The sequence below is a fragment of the Drosophila arizonae genome, chromosome 2 (assembly GCF_054131065.1).
Source record: "Drosophila arizonae isolate 15081-1271.41 chromosome 2, UAZ_ARI_1.0, whole genome shotgun sequence".
Lineage (NCBI taxonomy): Eukaryota > Metazoa > Arthropoda > Insecta > Diptera > Drosophilidae > Drosophila > Drosophila arizonae.
In genome coordinates this window covers 26,787,302-26,809,292 of record NC_142922.1, presented here as the reverse complement: position 1 = coordinate 26,809,292, position 21,991 = coordinate 26,787,302, and the positions used below count along the sequence as shown (strand labels likewise).

General features: G+C 40.8%; 2 protein-coding genes and 1 pseudogene across 11 annotated transcripts; 2 read left to right on the top strand and 1 right to left on the bottom strand.

Annotated features, from left to right (window-relative positions):
• Window positions 1-2,361: 2,361 nt before the first annotated feature.
• On the top strand, window positions 2,362-18,625 carry kumpel (kin of rumpel). Of its 6 annotated transcripts, XM_018000393.2 has the most exons (11): window positions 2,369-2,572; window positions 3,138-3,958; window positions 6,756-6,915; window positions 11,303-11,368; window positions 11,421-11,472; window positions 11,526-11,593; window positions 11,663-11,817; window positions 11,876-12,125; window positions 12,951-13,331; window positions 13,390-13,562; window positions 13,618-13,917. In XM_018000393.2, the coding sequence occupies exons 2-11, from the start codon at window positions 3,405-3,407 to the stop codon at window positions 13,859-13,861; spliced, it is 2,103 nt and encodes a 700-aa protein (XP_017855882.1). In that variant the 5' UTR covers window positions 2,369-2,572; window positions 3,138-3,404; the 3' UTR covers window positions 13,862-13,917. The 6 variants fall into 6 exon arrangements, with proteins under 6 accessions (XP_017855883.1, XP_017855882.1, XP_089332481.1 ...); XM_018000394.2 differs by lacking the exons at window positions 11,303-11,368; window positions 11,421-11,472; window positions 11,526-11,593; ... (3 more) ...; window positions 13,390-13,562; window positions 13,618-13,917 and adding exons at window positions 7,742-7,807; window positions 7,883-7,934; window positions 7,994-8,216; ... (2 more) ...; window positions 10,546-10,733; window positions 10,794-11,073 and having other exon boundaries at window positions 2,362-2,572; XM_089476355.1 differs by lacking the exons at window positions 11,303-11,368; window positions 11,421-11,472; window positions 11,526-11,593; ... (3 more) ...; window positions 13,390-13,562; window positions 13,618-13,917 and adding exons at window positions 16,201-16,266; window positions 16,335-16,609; window positions 16,682-16,931; ... (1 more) ...; window positions 17,446-17,615; window positions 17,892-18,625 and having other exon boundaries at window positions 2,370-2,522.
• LOC108617535 (sodium-coupled monocarboxylate transporter 1-like) lies at window positions 14,782-16,194 on the top strand (annotated as a pseudogene). Its single transcript, XR_016271642.1, has 3 exons — window positions 14,782-15,006; window positions 15,124-15,704; window positions 15,768-16,194. The product of XR_016271642.1 is annotated as a sodium-coupled monocarboxylate transporter 1-like (transcript).
• LOC108608823 (uncharacterized) lies at window positions 18,560-20,603 on the bottom strand. Of its 4 annotated transcripts, none has more exons than XM_089476375.1 (3): window positions 20,189-20,603; window positions 19,534-20,123; window positions 18,560-19,473 (listed from the first exon to the last, which is right to left on the bottom strand). In XM_089476375.1, the coding sequence occupies exons 2-3, from the start codon at window positions 20,117-20,119 to the stop codon at window positions 18,764-18,766; spliced, it is 1,296 nt and encodes a 431-aa protein (XP_089332501.1). In that variant the 5' UTR covers window positions 20,120-20,123; window positions 20,189-20,603; the 3' UTR covers window positions 18,560-18,763. The 4 variants fall into 4 exon arrangements, with proteins under 4 accessions (XP_089332501.1, XP_017855889.1, XP_017855890.1 ...); XM_018000400.2 differs by having other exon boundaries at window positions 18,560-19,168; window positions 19,238-19,473; window positions 19,534-20,578; XM_018000401.2 differs by having other exon boundaries at window positions 18,560-19,165; window positions 19,238-19,473; window positions 19,534-20,564.
• Window positions 20,604-21,991: the final 1,388 nt, after the last annotated feature.

The following is a 21,991-nucleotide window of genomic DNA, read 5'->3' as shown; positions in this document are numbered from 1 at the left end:
TTTTTGTACACTTGTAGTTGCGAGCTAAAAGTAAATAAAACTCTGCCAGAGCACATTTCGCTTTTACGGCAGCGGGCGTGGCTAGTATAAAAAAAAAAAAAAAAAACACACGGAAGCGTTAAATTGGCTCAAATGTGTGCAATACGAAATGAAAATAAAAACAAAACTCTTTCAAGCGTTCAAATAGAGAGTGCAGGATTAGCGGGCAGGCTATGTTGGATAGTATTATATGATATACCATATACAGTATATATGTTTCGATGTAACACGCTTAAAAATAAAAAAAGCAGATGTGTAGGTATAATCAAGATAATTCCCGTGAGAAAAGAAACATGAATCATTAATAATGCAAATATAAGTGAAGGTGTTTCATTAAATCCCCTTAACAAGCAGTTAGCTCTCACAAAAATACTCAAGCTTGATTGATAAATTACAAAAAATTAATTAATGTAAGGTTTCACTTTGACTTCGAATCATACCCCAGCCCATCTCTGTGAAGGCACTGGGTATAGGAAAAGTGAACACAGCAAACTGATGGTAAAGTCAAGTCAGTGACAAAAACAATATAGTAAAAGACTCGGATGTTGCCCATAAAGTATAGAAATACTCTTACACCGTATCCTTTTGCCAAATACACAAGAGCACATTCGCCTGGAAGCAGAAGTACCAGAAGAAGAAGAAGAAGAAGAGTTTCGCCCACGCATTAAAGTAAAGCTGTAGTTGATTGTTTTTAGCTTTTGCTATGAAATTCAACTACGATTTCTAGACAAATTAAAAAGCTAAAGGAAAGATACTGTATATGTATATATATAGAGCACAAATACATTGATATATATATTTTCATATTTATATGAGGGACCCCAAAAAAGAGGTCAAGTTTCTGCGTGTTTCTGTTTATTTTTTGGCCTGGCCAGGCATTTATTATTATTATTATAATTTTTTTTTAGGTTAAGCTTGTTTTCTGCTTTTCACTTTTCGCTTTTAGTATTATAATTTTGTTTACAAATTAAGTGTAATTAAATTTTAATTTTGTGCAGCACTTTGCGTCCCTTTTGCTCTTACGTGAAACAATTTCTGTTGGTTTCTGTTGTGGCTTGGCACCTAAAGGGTAAATGTGCTCGGCTCGGTAGATTCAGATTTATGTAATTTCATAACAAACTTATAAGACCTTTTGTTGTTTGCCTGCTTGCCTTGCTATAAGGCAACACGTAAATGTGGATTAGAATTGTATGTTTCTCTTCAAATGTTTCGCTTTACGCATTCGCCTCGTAGCACACTTGATGGGCTTCCAAATTGAATTTGCACAACCAATTAGGTAAACCACACGCAATTACGACTAACTGAATTTAGTTCAGAACGAATTCCAATAGTCGCTGCCAAATGTTTCGGGTTTGGCATGTGATTTCAATAGGCAATTAGCCAGCATAAGCACTCGATGCATGTAGAGGCTATTATATGGTTTATATCCAGCAATTGACGCCACTCCACGCGCATCAATGCTTTATATACGCATTAATGTGCATTAGTTGAACTCAATAAAAAATGCTCACAGTGCAGTGCGCGTGATAGCAGCGCAGCAATTGCTGATGAAGTGCTATGTAAATAGCAATGGCAGCGACTTGTTGATATTTCAGCTATTGCACTTGGGCTCTTTCTTCGAGCATGTAAAGTGTGTGAGCTATTTCCCTTCATTCTATTGTATATGTATTTATTCAAGGCGCTTACAAGTTGGGGTGCCATTATCACGCATACGCCATGCGTGCACAGCCTCTCGTTTATGATCTTTTGGGGCGCACAAAGCAAATTGTCATTTATACCTTCTGCAGTGCAAATAAATGGCAAATCTTTCAAGCGACTGCATCGTGAGCAATTACACTGGATAACACAACAAATGTTTAATTTAATAATATAATAATAATAATATAAGACATTTCTTATAATTTGTACTATTTAATGCAATTACAATGTAAACAAATTCAATTATTATATTAAATAATTTTTGAATATGATCTTTATATTATATACACGTTTGTAGTACAATGTAAGCATAACCAGTAGCACCTGCCAAGCGTCAGTAAGAATTGGAGCTATCTAGGTGTTATAAAATATGTCAACATAATACCTGACGTGCGACTACCTGATGATAGGAAAAAAACTGAGCAAAAGCCATTCAGAAGTACAGTTTATCTCGTATAACTTGAACTCATATAATGGCGCACAAGAGCCTTTCCCGCCACACGTCCGTCCATGGGCGAGTGGGTGTGTGTTTTTATCTAGCCACTATATACGTCCGCTAAATCTGCTGATAAAGACCTCGACACACAGACAAGACTTACATGAATTATGAGCTCATCTTTCATCAGCTAAATCTGATCAGCAGAGCCGTGGACGATGCTCAGTTCGTTTGAGTTCTAATTTCAGTTTTTCGCTGTGATTCGTGCCTGCAGCTTGTGTTTGAGCGCTCGATGTGATCTGTGTGGTTTTTATCCTGATTTTCAAAAGGATTCTGCAGTGAGAGTCGAGTAAAGTGAATGTGCGATTGATTGCCTAATTAAAATAAAAATAAACAAAAGTAAATAAAAATAAAAATAAATTAATTTTGCGATTATTTGTTTGCAAATATATTCAAATATCTATAAATAAATTTAATAAATAAATAATAACACTTTCTTATATAAAATATATATAGTGTACTCTAGACAGAATTTTTTTAAAATTATAAAATAAATTTTGACAATACACTATAGACAATATAAAGATCAAATAATTAACAGCAGAAAAAAAAACGTTTACTTCATTTATGCAGTTTATATAAACTATTGCCTAATTATAATAAAAATAAATAGGTGTACATAAACATTAAAATAAATCAATTTTCCAATCATTCAATTAACAAACATTTTTTGTATAAATATATTCAAATCTAAATAAATTAAATATACAATGTATGAAATATTTCAAATATAATATAAATTTTATTAATAAAAAAAATTGTTTCTATAGTGTACTCTAGACATGAATTTTTGTACAACTATAAAATAATATATAAAGAACAAATAATTAACAGAAGAAAAGAAAAGCTCACAATATTTATGCAGTTTACATTAACTAGCTTTTGTTTTTAATTTTCAATTCAGCCAGTAATCCAGTTTTACTTGTGTCAAAGTTATCCGTGCTGGTCATTAGGATACACAAGCTGCCGACAGAAGCTTAATGAAAAATCGAAAAGGGCTGCAACAAGTGCCGAAGCGTGTAAGCGTGTGTGTGTGTGTGTTTGTGTGTGCCTGTAAACCAATACAAAAGTAATCAAAGTTGAGCGCATTTAAGCAAAAAGTGCGCAAAGGCAACACGACAGGAAGTCAATGAAAATAAACACATAAAAGCAACTTGCGGTCTACTGAATTATGTCAACGACCATTCAGAGGGAGGAAATAATAATGGATGCGGTTGAGGCTGTTAATACGCCGCCGACAGTGGTCAATGCGATTGCTCAGACAGTCCAATCCATAATTAGCAGCACAACGGCAAAAGCAACAACAAGTGTATCAGGCTTGGGCAGCATCAGCACCGCCGCTGCCACCACCACCACCACCAGCGGCACCACTGACACCACAGAAGGAACAATACCAACAACATTTTCAACAACAACTACAACAATATCGTCCTCCAGCATGACGGAGAAGCCCAGCGTGAGCGATTTAAGCAGCGCACTGCAACATTTTGGCATTGTTGATTATTTGGTTTTCATAGCCATGCTGGTGGTCTGTGCCGTAATTGGCTTCTACTTTGGCTTCATCGAGAAGAAGAAGAAACAGCAAAATACCCAACTGCCCACCGATGAAAAAGATGGCGCCGGCACCGCCGGCATCGAGGAGCGTCGCGGCTCGGAGGCCTTGGATTACTTGGTGGGTGGACGCAAAATGAAAGTGCTTCCGGTTTCGCTATCCCTGGTCGCTAGGTGAGTAACAGCAAATAGCAACAGTATGTAAATGCGTCTAGGGCGCCGCCCCTTTTGGGCATGACGTAGGATATACGAGGGCTGTTTAATTGCCTCGACTGGAGCGTGCAGCGCCTAATGGGATTGCTCTGTGTGCTCTCGCTGGCTGGGGTCAAGCAATTTTGCAGTGCTGGCTTAAATTGAATTGTGCACGAACCTGGCCATTATTTTTTTCTGTCCGTCTGTCCATTTCGGTTACAGATTCTATTTAAATACAATACCGATAGAGAACGTACATTAATTTACCTACAAGCTTAATTGTCAAGTTAAATAAGTTGTAAAAACATAAAAAATTTAATGAAATGACATTCAATAAATTATAGTTACTTAATTAGAGGTCAAGTATTTGCTTTCAAGTCTTATTTGATTTGTGTAATCGCAAACTTCTTTTGCATGAAATTATTTCAGTTTTAATATGTCTCTGCTTTGGAGCTTATAGAAATTAAAGAAAAATACTGAATATATATTAAAGAGAAAATTAAAGTTTAATTTTTTCAATTGCCTCAAAAAAGACTAAGCGTTAGTACTTAATGTAAAATACATATATACATATATACACCTACCATAAATATCAATTGAATTAAATTAAAATAAATGAAGAAATTTTTTTTTAATAATAAGAATGGATTTTTTTTAATAAAAAAATAATAATAAAATGTTATTAATGATAATACATAACCAATAATTAAAAATTTTAGCGAAATTTTTATCACAAATTATTTTATTATTGCTATTATTACTTTTTGCTATAAACATACAACATAAAAAATCAATAAATACTATTTAGTTCTAATTTTAATGCACATTTATGGCATAAAGATATACAAAATTAAGCAAAAGAATTAAATGAATATAAATTACGAGACTGACAAAAATTGCATAAATAAATTGAAATACCGACGTCTCGGAGAGTTTGTTCGTAATCAAAAATTCGCTGACATTGATTATACAGCACAATGCTTAGCCAAACGAAATTCGGCATTTTCTCGGAAACCAATCAAAAATATGTGCCTAATTTCACTTGATTTGCTGCAAGGTAGCCGCGACTAACCGTGCGTATGCGGAATCTGAAAAAATAGAGAACAAAATCGTATATATAATGCCAGCCCAAAGACGCGTCGTCTGGCGAAATGTTTGTCAGAGCAAACAAAAGAAATTTTGCTCAAACTTTGCGTCCGAAGAGGAGTGGAAAGTGAGGCGCGAATGAATCAAAAAAAAAAAAAAAAAAAAAAAAAAAAAAATATATATATATATATATATATATATATAATACAATATAGTAGAGTGTCAGGGTCCGAATTATTATGCCTGATGATTATGTAGATAATGCTCTTCGATACGGCGTGGTGGGAACTTGCATAACTTTCTTGCTAAATATACGATTTGGCAGCTCGCGCTGAGTTGGTCGGGCCGCCACTCATCGCTAAACGAACTAAGCCTGATTGAAGTTATTTAAACTTACGGCAGCCGCAAACTCAAATAATTTGGCAAATTACTTTTTGTTTTGGCCACGACGACCTTGGTGTTGGCCAACGCTTTTTGGCCCACTCTGTTTAGCACGTTTGGCCAAACACCTTTCAACAGCGCATTGCCTTTGTCACCGCATTAATGACTGCAAACCCAGAAAAAAATTATATATATGTATATATACATTTATTTTGTTGGATGGAGTGCTTCCAATACTTTTGCTGTTCATGTTTCTGCTTTCCAGATTTTGGTCATTTGCCCCGACGACAATTGTTTTGGGCGCCTTTTATTGTTGTCCTTCATGCTCTGTGCCGTCGTTTGCTTTCTGCAACAAATTCTGGCAACGTGCCTTGAATTACAATTATTCGCCAGTTTTCCCTCACTTGCCAGCCCCATTTGAACGAGCTGTTCCATTATGATTTTACATTTTATTTTCCGAAATTTAGCATTTCGTTTCTTATTCAATTCGCATTATAGTGGGCTTGGTATCTGCATCTGCATACTGTACTTCAACGCCACTTGTTATCAACTTTTAATGGTATTTTGGCAGTACGAAACTTTTCCGATGCCTCGACCATGGCCCGGGGTCACTGCACATATCTCGGGGCTGTACTAAAATGATGTTTGTTGTGTACATTAATCGCCAGATTGAAATTATGTTTTGTGATATATATTTGTATATATATATATGTATATGTGTGTGTATGCATGTAAATGACAAAGATTTGAAAAGTTTTTCATATTAATGCCGTAGCAGACGTTCCATTTCATCTTCATTTGTGGTCTTAATATTTTGTACTATTAAGGATTGTTGACTTTTCTACTCTAACGTCTTTTTTTTCGTCATTTATAGAAGTAGAGGAAAATTGTAAATTTAGTTGATTGGTTTTGTGGAATGTCTGTCTGTCCGTTATTAAAGCCAGAAACTGGACTTCTGCTGCCAACTATAATATAAAGGATGAAAATTGCGTATACCACTTGAGATGTGGAATATGAAGAGAGGGGAGTAGAGTAGAGAAAATAAAGCTAAAACTTTAATAAATTTTGTTTTAAAGTACTAAAGTCATTGAATTTTTAATATTTGATCTATAATTTAATTATATATTTTCTCTGTATATTTTTATTCATATTTTATTTTTTAAATAGAATTATTATTATTACAGACTTTGAATTTTTAATATTGGTCCCTTTATATTAAATTCTCTGCTATATTTTATGTTTATTATTTATTCGTATTTTATTTTTATATATATATATATATTTTTTTTTTTTTTTTTTTTTTTTTTTTTAGTTTCGTATCGGGCATATCATTGCTGGGCACATCAACGGAGATTTACGTGTATGGTACGCAATATGCGTTCATATTGGTTACCCTGGCCATATCTGGAATGATATCTTGGTATATTTTCCTGCCCGTTTTCTGCAATCTTCAATTGACTTCCACATACGAGGTAAGTTGAGCGCTATCTGATAAGCGATTACCTGTAATATATAAATATACTTGCTCTCCAATTACACTAAATAGTAATGCTTAAAAACATACACATTGCTACAAAATTAATGTTCTCTGTTTTGAATTCGAAAAATCATTTGAACAGAATTCATACTTTGCAGAGGTGTGGAGACTTCGGCTTGCTGAAGATGATTTTCTATTCTACTTCTAAGTAATCTGAAAGCATGTTATATCATAAATATGTGTTGCACACTAAATTTTTCTGTTGAATTGTGCCGAAATTCGCATGTGAATATGTAATATGTGTAAGTGAATTATAAGTAAATTGTTGATATACGAGCATATTTCTAAATAAGCAATCGCTATATGAAACTCGGGTGAGTCAGTTATTGTCGGCTGTTGAAATCAAACACAACATCAATAGTTTTTATGGAACAAAACATTGACCAGTGCCGAAAACAATTGTGCGTTAAAGCTATTGATGAGTCGGAGCATTGTTGTTGGGCCTTGTTGCTGTCGTGTCAAGTGAAATATTTATGTGTGTTTGCCAGCAAATTGCAAATAGGAGCACAGAGACTCGTTGCTGTGCTGAACATCCAATTGTAGTTTGTTGCCAGCAATGGCCCGCAACGGCCTGCTGACGGCTATGTGGTGGTGGCTCAAAGGCTATATCTGATATCGGCTACACGGCGTATGCGTAATATTCGATTATGTATGCGTTGCGCTGTGTGTGTGCTCGTTTTTATTATGTGTTTGTAAACGTGAACGTTGAGACTGTCCGAATCGAAAGATGCCAAAATACCAAATCAAATAAATGCTTACAGTACTTCGAGCTGCGCTTCAACAGAACCACTCGTGTAGTTGCCTCGGTGCTCTTTAGCATAACCACAGTAAGTACGCAACACAAATACAAATACATACACACACACACACACAGACACAAATAACCAATTATCATCGTCTAGCTAATCTGGCTGCCTATCGTCATCTATGTGCCAGCGCTGGCCTTTAATCAGGGTACGTTTTCAATCAGATCCACTGGAGTTTGTTTCAATTGTTGCGCTTTCCGTTCACAGTGACGGGCGTAAATGTTCACGTAATTACGCCGGCGGTGTGTATTATTTGCATATTTTACACCACGGTTGGCGGCTTGAAGGCTGTCGTCTGGACGGATGTTATTCAAACCATAATTATGGTGGGTGCCATAATTATTGTTGTCATCAAGGGCACCCTGAATGCGGGCGGCCTGAGCGCGGTCATCCAAAGGAATCTGGAAACTGGACGCCTCGAATGGCCCGAGTAGGTGATCATCAACATGCTGCACACTTGAAATATTTGATATATTTTATACAATATCATATTTTTATGCCCTGAACTCATTGAAAATGGGAAATCTGGGTATAATGGTTTTCTTGAAATGTATGTAACAGGCAGAAGGAGGCGTGGCAGACCCCACAAAGTATATATGTATGTATATTCTTGATCAGGGTGGCGAGCTGAGTCGATTTCGGTTTTTATCATAATTCACCACCACCCCTAAATCCAACCCCTCACTTATAAATTTGTAAAAGGCGTATTTCAAATACACTTGTGCTTTGGCAGATGCATGCGATTCTTATAACATTGAATCATGATATGAATGTCTAATAAATATACAATCTGTCGAGTGTCATATCATTCAGCTTCTGCCATGCAGTAACGTCGCATTTAGCTTCTGCCCTAAATTGGCTAGAAGACCTAAATTAAGAGCATTTGTATTTCTGTGAATCATATGATTATGTTTTCTATTTCGTGAGCAATGTGGATAAATACTTCCACAAGCTTCATATTATTCAGTCTTTGGCATTGATGTACCTTACACCGAGTCTTGTAGCATTCAGCCCTTGTCATGCTGCCCTACAGTTTCAGAGGCCCACAGTTTCAGAGGTATTTATGGGATTAGGCTTTTTTTCTAAACGAGCAAATTATGATCAATATTATTATTATTAATTATGATCAACATTTCCACAAGTTTTATTAGCACCTTCCAGAGAGTCTCGTAGCATTCAGCTTTTGTCATGCAGCTGTCTCAACTCAAGTTTCAAGTTTTGCTTTTGTAACATTCACTAGAAGAGTTGAGCACAGTTTCTTAATCAAAGCTATGCCTTTTATTTAGGGAGAAAATTCTGATCAATATTTAGACAAGTTTCATGTTTTATTTATATTTCTGTGAATCATGAATATGTTTTCTATTTCATGATCAATGAATGCATATTATTCAGTCTTTGGTATTGATGTACCATCCAGCGAGTCTCGTAGCATTCAGCTTTTGCCATGCAGCTGCCTTAACTCAAGTTTCAGACAATGTTTCATAGATGTCGATAAATAATGATCGAAATCGATAAGTAAATCGAGTATTACTTTATCGAAATTGATTATTCATAGATGTCGATAAATAATGATCGAAATCGATAATCGAGTATTACCTATCGAAACTGATAAGTAGTTATCGAAATCGAGTATTATTTATCGAAATTGATTATTTGATGGCTTGATCTGTTGATAGATTGTTAAGAATTATATATTTAAAATGATTTATGTAACTTAAGGCAGGGCTTACACAAGTTTCATATGTTCACGATCTGAAAATTTCACGAAGTCAGTCCATCACCAGCTTTTTTACTTGTTATAGTTTCGATTTGTGAAGTTAGTCCATTTAAACAAAATGTTATTAAATAATTAAGTTCTCATAGTAAGCCCACACTGGCCACACAAATATCAATTCCTTGAAGGAGTAAGGGGATCTCCTAGTTGAGTAGTCTCTATTAGAGCACTCTTACTGGGTTGTATTTATATATTTTTTTATATACTTTAATCTCTCGAATAGATGGACATTTGATCCGAGGACGCGCATGTCCGTCTTCGCCTTGTTCATTGGCTACACAGCCCATTCGACGTACAACATCGGCTGCAACCAGATCATCACCCAGCGTCTGCTGTCGCTGCCCAGCGTGAGGGCAATGGGGCAGAGCACATTGCTGTTTGGGTTCGGAGTGATAATCCTAACGTCACTGACCTTGTATAATGGCCTGCTGCTGTTCGCCACGTACCACGACTGCGATCCGCTGACTACGAAGGTAGGTGACCTGTGTGTACTCCTGTTGCAATGCTGAGCGTAATGTGATTGACTGGCAGCTAGCCAAGGCAAAGGATCAGCTGGTGCCGCTGCTGGTTATGGACACGCTGGGCGCATATCCGGGCGTGTGCGGCATGTTTGTGGCTGGCGTGTTTAGTGCCTCGCTCAGCTCGCTGTCCACGGCGCTCAACTCAATGGCCGCCGTCTTGCTGGAGGACTACATCAAGCCGCTCAGCAAACGGCCCCTGACAGAGCGCCAGACGGCCATCACGATGCGCCTCTGCACCGTTACCATTGGCATCCTGAGCACCGTCCTGGTGTTCGGCGTGGAGCGCATGGGCACGCATGTGATGCAGCTGTTCATGATACTGAGCTCGGTGACGCAGGGTCCGCTGTTTGCGCTCTTTGTGATGGGCATGCTCTGCCCGCGCCTAAACTCAAAAGTTTGTATTCCGTGCAGTTCAAGGATGTGGGGATAAGTTTCATTCATAGCTTGTATAACTGGCCTTGCAGAGTGCTCTGACTGGCGCCCTGTGCTCCTTCGTCTTCATGACCTGGCTGTGCATCAATGCCCAGCTGGCCGCCCTCTCGGGTGAGCTGCACTACGAGACGAAGCCGGTTAGCGTCGACGGCTGCACCTACGAGTACGATGCGCCGGGCGTGACTCTCGCAAATGCCACATTGACTGCCACGGAGCCAGCGTGAGTTACGACTTGCGCTGCACTCGGTTGTTCAAGTAGTAATTTCTTTCTTTAAAAAAGTTCGCTCAGCTTTTTCCAGCATATCTACTATACATCCTTCATGAACTACACTCTTTTTTCATCTCTTGTGGGCATCCTGGCTGGCCTGTTGTCGAGCCTCGTCTTTGGACGTGTGGAGCTGGAGGATGTGGACGTGGATCTACTGGCGCCCTGCATGCGGCGACTCTATAAGAGCAAATATGCCAGCGTGGAGCTTAATGAGTCCTCATTAAAGTCTGCCTAAATAACATAAAATGTGCCTACGACTTAAGACTTAAGCAATAAAAGTTTTGATTAAGTATACGCCGTGTTTGACTGCAACTTTTATTATACTCTAATCTTTTAATGTGCTCTATATGTGATATATTTGTATAAATGCTCTGTTTTTCTGGTTTTAGGCATGCCACTAACATGCATCATGCACACCGATTCGTTACTAAAAATCTTGTAAATATTTGGTTTGTCTCTGCATTCATTTTATCAATAAGCATTTCATATTGCTCATTAGATAATTAACATATGATTTCTAGTACTTTAAGCTGCGCTACGGCAGCAGCATTCGAAACTTCGGAGCTGTGCTATTCGTCATTGGCATGGTAAGCACCATTTAAATAGATCGGAATTCATATTGAACAATGTTTCATGCAGTTGCTGTGGCTGCCTGTGGCCCTGTATGTGCCTGCCATTACCTACAATCAAGGTGAGTTTTCTCACTCGGTCGCTGGCCTCGACGCTAAAGTTCAACAATTTTAGTGACTGGCACGAGCATCCATGTCATCACGCCCATTGTTTGCATTATTTGCACTTTCTACACGTGTGTGGTGAGATTTAATTAAAACACGGCCTGGCTTGGCATTCATTCGCTCACACACAAAGTGCCGCAATTTCAGGGCGGCCTCAAGGCGGTGATTTGGACAGATGTCATCCAGAGCTTTGTCATGTACGGATCCATTCTGGCAGTCTGCATCAAAGGCACCTACGATGTCGGCGGCCTGGGCGTGGTCTTGCAGCGAAATGAGGACAGCGGACGTTTCAATGCGCCAGAGTAATGATGGCATTTGGTTTACATTGCGAATTTCATTGAGCACTCTGTTTATTTACAGATGGACCTGGGATCCCACCGTGCGGCTGTCTATGGTCTCTGTGATAGTGGGCGGCACTCTGCACAAAATACAATCATCGGATGTCAATCAAGTGTCAATCCAACGCTTTCTCTCCCTGCCCAGCTACAAGCATGCCAAGCAGTGCATGTTCCTCTATACGGTCCTCCTCATATTCCTGCTCAGCTGCTGCAGCTACATGGGCTTGGTCACCTATGCCGTCTACCAGGATTGTGATCCCATTAGCACCGGGGTAAGTCTTGGATGTGCTTGTCTTAACTGCATAGCTATATCGTTAATTATCATTTGAGAGAGTGAACTGGTATATTGGCTTTATGAAATGTTCTCTTTGTTATACATCTTGCTGTCTATCCGGTGGTCCGTCCATCCGACTGGCGTCTTTCGCCGCTATTGAAGCCAGAGACTTAAACATACTCCTATATACCCCCGAAAGGGTTAATATTTTCTCGATGCGCCCAATAGGGTCTGGTATTTCGTATTCTGATATATCAGAAACTGTGGTAGACAGTTGAAACTTGGAGGCCAAGGCTTAAAAGATATGGATTTTACATATTCGACGGCCCCATAAGACGACCTTACAAGGCCGCCTATATTCGACGGACCTCTGTTATGCTTCTCATTTTAATCAAAGAAATACACATTTTCTGTATATTGACGTATATTGATGTATATTGATTTGTCTCCATTAGATTTGTTGGCATCACTTTTTGAATATGACCGCCCGTCTCTGTAAAAAGATATAGGGCTGCCAGATAAGTATCTATGCCCTTTGAGCAAGCCCTACCCTTTTTATTGCCCTTTGGCTTGTAAAATCGGGAAATCCTGTTACCGTTTAAGACCTAGAAACTGACGATTTTCTTTGCACGAAAATAATTCATGCCCATTGGGGGCGTGGCAAAACTGAAAACTGACTTAGCACAATTCGGCCCGTGAATGAGCATGCTGCAGTCGATAACGCCCGACTTCAACGTTTATACTTCTATCTATATTATAAGAAGTCCTCTGTGCTGGCAACTTCATCTATTTCCTTAGAGTCTTTTCTATGACCTTTCTCCAGCTTGCCAAGGCCAGCGATCAGTTGCCTTCGCTGCTGATGATGCGCACCTTGGGCTCGTTTCCTGGTCTGCCTGGGCTGTTTGTGGCTGGCGTGTTTAGCGCCGCGTTAAGTTCGCTGTCCACGGGACTCAACTCGATGGCATGCGTGATCTCACAGGATGTGGTGCGGCCGCTGCTCAAGAAGCCGTTGACGGAACGCCAAACCGGTTTGCTGCTGCGCGCCATCGTCGTCTTCTTTGGCCTGAGCTGCATGGGTCTGGTCAATGTGGTGGAGAAGCTGGGCATGGTGCTGCAGCTGGCCACCACCACCTCGGCTGTGTCCATGGGGCCGCTGCTGGGGATCTATGCCATGGGCGTGTGTCTGCCCTGGGTGAATGCGAAAGTTAGTCTTTCCCCAATTGCATTCAGAAAGGACTCACTAACGCAAGGTCTCTTTCCAGAGTGTCATGACTGGCAGTCTGGTGTCCTTTGTAGTCCTGGGCTGGATCTGCGTCAAGGCTCAGCTGGCGCAAATGCAGGGCGAGATTCGGTATCCAAAGATGCCAGTCTCAGTCTCGGGCTGTGATTACGCCTTTGACAATGCGACCGTCTGGCGCACTCTGCATGAGTACAGGTAAGTATGAGGAAGTTACCAGACTAATAAAATATATATTTTGTTCCATTCGCAGTCCCTCAACAGATCGTAACATATATCATCTGTCGTTCTTCTGGTACACTGCACTGGGCGGACTAATTTGCACTGTGGTCGCCCTGCTGGCGAGCCTCGTCTTTGGCTGGCAGGATGTGTCTGAAATGGACCCGGCCCTGGTCACGCCCTGCATGCGTCGCTTCCTGCCCAAGAAACAATATGAGGCTGTGGATCTCGAGGAGCTCTTTAGGCGCAAGGCTGATCCTACTGCAGAGAAGCCTTGAACATAAACTACGATGAAAGCTACTTGCTAATAAATTGTTGCTTTGATATTCTAAAACAGTTTTTTATTTCCCATCAAATTAACAATTTTGTTTTATATGATTATTATGTTTTTCATTTGAATGAATGTTAGCTTTTAATAAATTTTAATTATTATTTTGTTGCTATATAGATATATTTTATTTTTCATTTAATTAATTACCTTCTTCATGTTTTTTATTTGTTTTTTTATTTTTATTTTATTTTATTTTTTACTATTATTGTTCCTTTTGTTGTATCCTTACTGTGCTCTGCAGTACTTTGAGAGACGTTTTGATCGACGTGTTCGTATCTTTGGATCCTGCCTATATATGATGAATGTGAGTGCTCCGATTGAGTGTTTCAACTTGAATGGTTATTATTATTTTTTCTTTATATTTACAGGTACTTTGGCAACCGATATGTATCTATGTGCCTGCTCTAACTTTGAACGTTGCTTAGTTCACTAAGCTATTCTTAATTATATTATATCATTAACTAATTTATATGTTATATGTTATATGACAATATATTTGATAGCTTTTTCTTTATTTTAAGTTTCTGGCATTAGTGTCCTTTTGATCGTGCCACTAACCAGTCTGATATGCATTTTCTATACGAGCATAGTAAGTTCAGAACTTATATACATCCACTTCAATTGCTGACTTTTCCGATTGTGCAGGGCGGCATTAATGGCGTCGTTTGGACAGATGTCATACAAGGAGTAGTCATGATTGGCGGCATGGGCTTTGTCATAGTCAAGGGCACTGCGGACTTGGGTGGTTTGTCGGTGGTGCTGGAATGCAATCGTCAATTCGAGCGCTTGGTGGATCCCGAGTAAGTTGTTTCTATTTTACTAACCTCGCCTTCTCCTTAAATGTATTGCACTTCTCTCATTCGCCAGCATGACACTTGATCCGATGGCTCGCATGGGCGTGTTAGCCTTGTTTATGGGCGGCTCCTTCTTTAAGCTGCAGGCCAATTGCATTAACCAGACGGCAGTCCAGCGTTTTATAAGCAGGCGCTTTTATTGTGTCTGATAGGCTTCATGCTTGGGATGGCCATGCGCATCTATCTCGGCGTGCTCGCCTTTGCCGCCTACTACCATTGTGATCCCATCACCACGGGTGTGAGTTTTCCCCTTCCATTTATTTATTAATATTTATTTTTATTGTTAATAAGATTATAAGTATAGGTTAAGCTGTCACAACATCCATTAATCTTCAGCTCTCATTCCCTTTTGCAGCTGGCACGTGCCAAGGATCAGGTGATACACTTGTATGTGATGCAAAGCGCTGGGATGGTGCCCGGCATTGTGGGCCTGTTTGTTGCCGGCGTGTTTAGTGCCGCACTCAGCTCGCTCTCCACCGCACTCAATTCATTGTCGGCGGTGGTGCTGCAGGACTTTGTCGAGCCCCATCGCAGTCGCCCACTGACCGAGCGTCAGACTGCCTATAAGCTGAGAGGCATGGTCGTCGTGTTTGGGCTCATCTCAATGGCGAGTGTGCCCATTGTGCAGAAATTGGGCATAGTCATGCAGCTATCGTTCACAGTGGCTGCCATCACCTGTGGCCCCCTGCTCGACGCCTTTTCAGTTGGCATGCTCCTGCCGTTCGTTCGCTCAGCTAACCAATTATTGCCCCATTTATGTTTCTATTGCAGAGTTTGTTAACGGGCATCAGCCACCAGCTTCACAGCTTACATCGTTGTGCGAGCACAGATTGCCATGGCCACCGGCCAAATGATTTTCCTCACCAAACCCGTTTCCGTGGAGGAGTGCAACTACAGCTTCGAGCTGCGCTCCAACTGGAATGCAACGACCAGCGCGTATGGCTCTCATTTGACAGCCTAAATATGTTATATTCCTAACATTTCAATTTGTGCTTATAGAACGCCCCCCGAGGCCGAGAGTCACAGCCTGCATGAGCTCTCGTTCCTGTGGTACACCATGATTGGCTCTGTGGGCATGCTGCTCTGCTCGCTGCTGGCCACGCTCTACTTTGGCAAGCAGGATGTGCGCCTGGTCGACAAGGAGCTGGTTACGCCAATTTTGCAGAGCTATTGGTATGGAGCGTACGCGATGATGCAGAAACTAAGCAGCTGGAGCTGCACGAGCAAATTAAGCTGGAGGGGAAGACGGACCCGAGCCCAAACTGATTCGATTCAATAATAAATATTGTTGCAAACAGCCGTGACCTTTGTAGTTTTGCATTAGCCTTAAGCTCTGTTCTGTGGCGTATTTAAATTTAAATTGTTTTCAGCTGGTTACATTGACTGGGCTACCAATACATACATAGATACTTATACAAGCTCACTCTTTCAGTACTTTGAGAGACGTTTCAGCAGGCGAATGCGTTTATTTGGGGCCTCGCTCTTCGTGCTCAAGGCGGTAAGTGAATGCCCAGGGAGAGACAGTTCCTGACACACGTGTAACTAAGGTATCTTTGCGCTTTACAGATCGTTTGGCTGCCCATCGCTGTATATGTGCCGGCGCTGACCTTCAACCAAGTCAGTGGCATTGGCGTGCATACCATAACACCGATTGTGATTATCATTTGCACCTTCTATACGACGGTCGGCGGCATCAAGGGCGTTGTCTGGACAGACGCCGTGCAGAGTGTGATCATGTATGGCTCCCTGGTGGTCATTATGATCAAGGGCACCATAGACGTCGGCGGATTCGGTGTGCTCTGGCAGCGCAACTTGGACGGCGGTCGCCTCAACATGCCTGAGTGAGTCGAGCGAAGGTGAATCAAAATCTCGGAGACAGTTTATGAATGAGAGTTTTTTTTTTCTTTATATAGATATAGCCTGGATCCCACGGTGCGCATGAGCGTCTTATCGGTTTTCGTTGGCGGCACTTTTTTCAAGTTGCAGAACACTTCGATCAATCAGGCGACCATTCAGCGCTTTATGTCGCTGCCCTCCCTGAAGCACATCAAGCAAACGCTGTTCACCTTTAGCATCGGCTTGACCCTGCTCTACATGGGCTGCATCTATGTGGGTCTGGTGTGCTATGCCGTGTATTATGACTGCGATCCGATGGCCACGGGAGTGAGTTTGACATGTAGCTCCTTCAGAGTTTCGTCTTACAGTTTGTCCTTTGCTTATCTCTGCAGCTGGCTGGACGTCGGGATCAGCTTGTGCCACTTCTGGTGATGCGAGTGCTGGGCGTTGTGCCCGGCCTGCCGGGTCTCTTTGTGTCGGCCGTGTTCAGTGCCGCGCTCAGCTCACTCTCAACGCTACTCAACTCCTTGGCCGCCGTCATACTCGAAGACTTTGTGAAGCCGCGCATGAGAATGATCAAGAGGCCCATGACGGAGCGCACTGTAGCCCTGACTATGCGTCTGGTGGTGGTCGTGTTTGGCATCAGTTCCATATTCATGGTCTATGTGGTTGAGCATCTGGGCATGGTGCTGCAGCTGTCAGCCTCGCTGCAGTCCAGCCTGTACGGTCCCATGCTGGGCATCTTCACTGTGGGCATGCTAATGCCCTGGGTGGGAGAGAAGGTTTGTTCACATCAACTGAAGTCAAGAATATTTACAATTGAATTTTTATACATTTTCAGAGCATGTTTCTGAGCAGCATCGTATCGTTTGCTATCATGGCTTGGATTGTGGTCAATGCACAAATAGACAATCTCACGGGCTCCTTCCGTCATAAGAAGCTGCCAGTTTCCGTGGAGAACTGCACCTACGACTTCGATATGAACCGTTATCTGAATTCAACATCCGAATTGTAAGTGTGTGAGAATATTTTATTTTATATTTGATATTTGATATTTGATATTTGATATTTGATATTTTATATTTTATATTTTATATTTTATATTTTATATTTTATATTTTATATTTATATTTATATTTTATATTTTATATTTTATATTTTATATTTTATATTTTATATTTTATATTTTATATTTTATATTTTATATTTTATATTTTATATTTTATATTTTATATTTTATATTTTATATTTTATATTTTATATGTTATATTGAATATTTTATTGCAGTGAACCACACAGCGGCTCATCCGTATACCATATATCATTCCTGCTGTACACCATGACTGGGGCATTACTGAATATCATTATCTCAAACTTGGCTACTTTCTTATATTTCGGACGTCAGGATGTTAGCTCTGTGGATCCTCTACTCCTGGCTCCATTTGTGCAGCGCCATCTGCTCAAGAAAAGCCAGTATGAGTCTGTACAACTTAAGAGTAGAGCAACTATTGTTGAGAGCTCGGATTAAGGTTTCCTTAAGTCTATAGGCGATGTGTAGATCAAACTTTAATGGATTTTAGCCCAAAGTTGGATTTATAACAAATTTGGCTTTATATGTAATACATATATTTCTGCAACTTAGAAGCTAATCGAGGTCTGGCTAACGAGCTATTGCAAATTATTTAATATCCAAATTTACCTCATTGTTATTATGTATGAATTATTTGTTCATGTATTCAAATATTTGTTCTTATACCTTGAACCCAGTGAAAGTGAGATTTCAGCTGAGTTGTGTCGTTACGTCAATCCATCTGAATTTACTTTTTCTACGCACTATTCTCGAAACCCATAACAGCGATTAAGGATAGTCATGTATTTCCTATTAATTGGAGCAATGGGAATCTGTTTTTGGCTGGGTTCAGGGTATCTGCTAGTCGAGCAGTCTGAACTACTTGTTCTTTAATAATCTACTTAAATATTGTAAAAACTTTAACTACATTAAATTTGTAAAATCTGTAGAATTTGGTGTACATAATCTAGGCACTGTGCCAACCAAGTATGGCTGTCAACTGTGTGCATGGGAGCTTAAAATGCCATGAAACACAGTTGGCAGCTATCGCGGGTTGGCGCTCAGGCCCAAATCAAAGATTAAGGATTGATTATTTGTGGGATCTTTCATCATCCAGACTTGGCAGTGATTTGCCGTAGCTACGTAGCTTTCGTCTCGAGCCAACTGAGCTGATGGCCTGCGGGGCTGGCGCGGATGGATTGACCTGGCAGCGGCACTTGCGACTCGATCCAGTTGCGCTCGACGGCGACGCCTGACTGCCACGTGACCCAGTGCCCAACGGCGTCCACATAGTGGGCGTGGCTAAGCGCTGGCTGGAATGCTTGCTGCTCTTGCAGCTGAGAGTCCTGGACGAGGGGAATAGCGGCGAGCGACGCAAGTCGGGCATGCTCGTGGTCGAAATACCCTTGACCGTGCGCTGCACAGCGATTGGTCTCGAGCAGCTGGAGTTGCCAGACCTCGAGGACTTGTGGCTGCAATTCTTGCATGTGGACTGCTGGAATAGAGGTCGTAAGTCTTGTTGTTCCCATAGCTGATGCTGTGGTCTATGTTGCGAAGGACTTGCCTTCGGCCTTTGCACAGCTGTGTCGGACTCCTCCCTCTGATCGTACTCGTCCAACAGGCGCTGAGCACAGTCCACACTGTAACATTTGCTCTCCTCCGTCAGGTCATCTGTGCATGGTTTTCTCTTCGACTGGCGCTGGTTGTTGAGCGCGCGATAGAACAACGTCTGATTGTCGATGAGCATCTGGGCAACAAACTTGAACTGGTTGAGGCTTGACTCATTCTGCTCAACAATTTCTGGGGGCTCGGTGAATGAACATCAATTTCTAGTGCTCTACTAAACTCACGCTCACTTACTCCCCATTACATCGCTGTTGTGCTGCTTCATTAGCGTCTCTTGCTGCGTTAGATCTGAGGCAATCTGGTCCATTCTGGTAACGATGTGAGCAAAGTGCTTGGTCACCATATGCTCGACGGCGGAGTGCACCGCATTAAGCACATTATCGTAGAGGATGTTGAAGAAGTCGGAGCATGTCTCGGACGGACCTCGACTCAGATCGGGCAAGTTCCTAGCGGGAGCACCCTGCGGCTGAGCAGGGCCCTGCTGCAGCTTTTTACCGTGCTCTCGATCATCTATTTCAATGCTCCCGGCATGCGCCCTGTCTCTGGGCAGCTGCTGATCCATGGGAGGCAGCCGAAATTCCACGCTACGACCGGCTGATCGTGGCTGAGGCTTCAGGGCGTGTAGCCTGTGCAGCCTCTCATTGTGCCTGTCCTGCAGAGTCTGCTGCGCAAGGAACCCATCGTCCGTGACCTTGCCGCGATGCCGCAACGGACGCGTGTCGACACGCTGGCGATTGCCATTGTAGGCGTTCTTTGGCATGTACAGCAGATCGTAGCCATAGTCGTTGGGCACCTTGGCAAAGCAATAGTTGGGGAACATGGCTCTCGAGGGGAAAGCACGAGCTGCACATAAATTTATGGGACGGGTTCTAAAAATATGGTACTTTACTGTGATTTTGACTATTACACAAGCGACGTAAGAGTGCGAACGGATGGATTCAACAACACTGTTTGTATAATTTCGAAATTGTTTTTATGTGTTAGAGTTCGATGATTTTGAAGGAAAAGCCAAAATGTGTCATGTCATGTCTGGGGCATTTCGGAAATTAGGGGCATTCGTCTGGAAAGCGAATGGCTTAAGATTACCGAAATGATTATTCCTACCGAAAACTAGCAGCTCTTAACCTTGCGATTCTCAATCACTCAATAAAGTTGGTAAATGTTAAATGTATGTAAGACGCAGAAAGAGCCGTGACAGATCCAATATATATACATTATTGATCAGGGTGTCGAATTGAGTCGATTATCGTTGATCCTTCAGACTTGAACTTCGTTTCTTAGGTCCGTGTATATCACGCGCAGATCTAGTTTGTTTTCAAAAATCAATAACCATCGTCGTTTTTATGTCATCAACTAAAACCAATCAAATATCACTAATAAAATTATATCTCGACATTAGATTGTCCAAATTTTAAATAAAAATTCATGTTAATTTTAAAGATTTTCGATTTATGTGAGAATCTACCCATTTTCTCTTAACTCCTAACTCCTGCAAGAAGTGTATTTTAAGTACTAGAAACTTATGTTTAAGTAAATGCACACATATTAATGTTATTATCATGGTATATTCTTCTTAGTATTTCCTCCAAGAACTTAAGTTTATTTTCTAAGTCTTCTCTCCAAGAATTTCTTCAAAGTATTCCATCCAAGTATTTCCTTTAAGTATTGCTTCCAAGTATTTTCTCTAAGTATTTCCTCCAAGAATAAGTATTCCCTCCAAGCCTTTAATGCTTAGCTTCACTTCGCTTCACTTCAATTCACTGAACTGCACGACTGACCCTCACCAGGCGACTGAAGATGTGCTGCAGCAGCTGTCCTTTATATAGAGAGACTTTCACTCTAAATTGCGCTCAAATGTTGATAACAGGTAGACATCGTTTCAGTTGAGATTTGAGTGACCAATGGGAGCAGTCTCTGCTGCTGCAAGCATACACAGCTTAGTTTTATTCAAACATAAATACCAATACCACTGCTGTGTACATATGCACAATGATCTTCTGTAGACAGAGAGACAGATTAATTATTAATTATTTTTGCTTCTAAATATATTAGATATAATCAACATTTACGACAATATCCTATTTCTAGAAATGTCTCATTATTATACTCTGATCTATGACAGTTAATACAAGCTATCTATATATTTCCTACACACATATAATTAATGCAGTTTGTTAAATTGTAAAGTTTTATTTCTTTTGCTGTACCGCTTATTTCTCTTCGCCTTGCTTTCCTCCAGCGGACTGTCGCTCTAATGGTATTTCAATTAAAAGTTGGTAAGTAAATTATGAAAGCCTGATTGCAAACTGTTTACGCCTAGCCGCGTTCCCAATGAAGCGTATTGGAAAATGAAAGCGGACTGCACTTGATGCTCGTAATTTGGCAACTGGCTATATTAACGGCATTAATTAGTTAGTTTCGATGGTCACGATTATGTCATTGCAGCTATTTATATACACAAAGTGAAATAAAGTTAGTGCCATTTACGCAATCGGAGCAGAATAAAATATGTTTTCATATTCGATGCAGGCGTACGGCTAATTTATTGGGTTCACGTTGACGTTTGGCCATTGACGTCAAGAGCTGCCCACATTACCACAATTATAAATGAACAAAGAGAGGCAGGGTGAGAGGGAGAGTGAGAATGAGAGCTGTCCCGTCATGTCCTCAGCTGTCCCAACTGTCCCAGCCA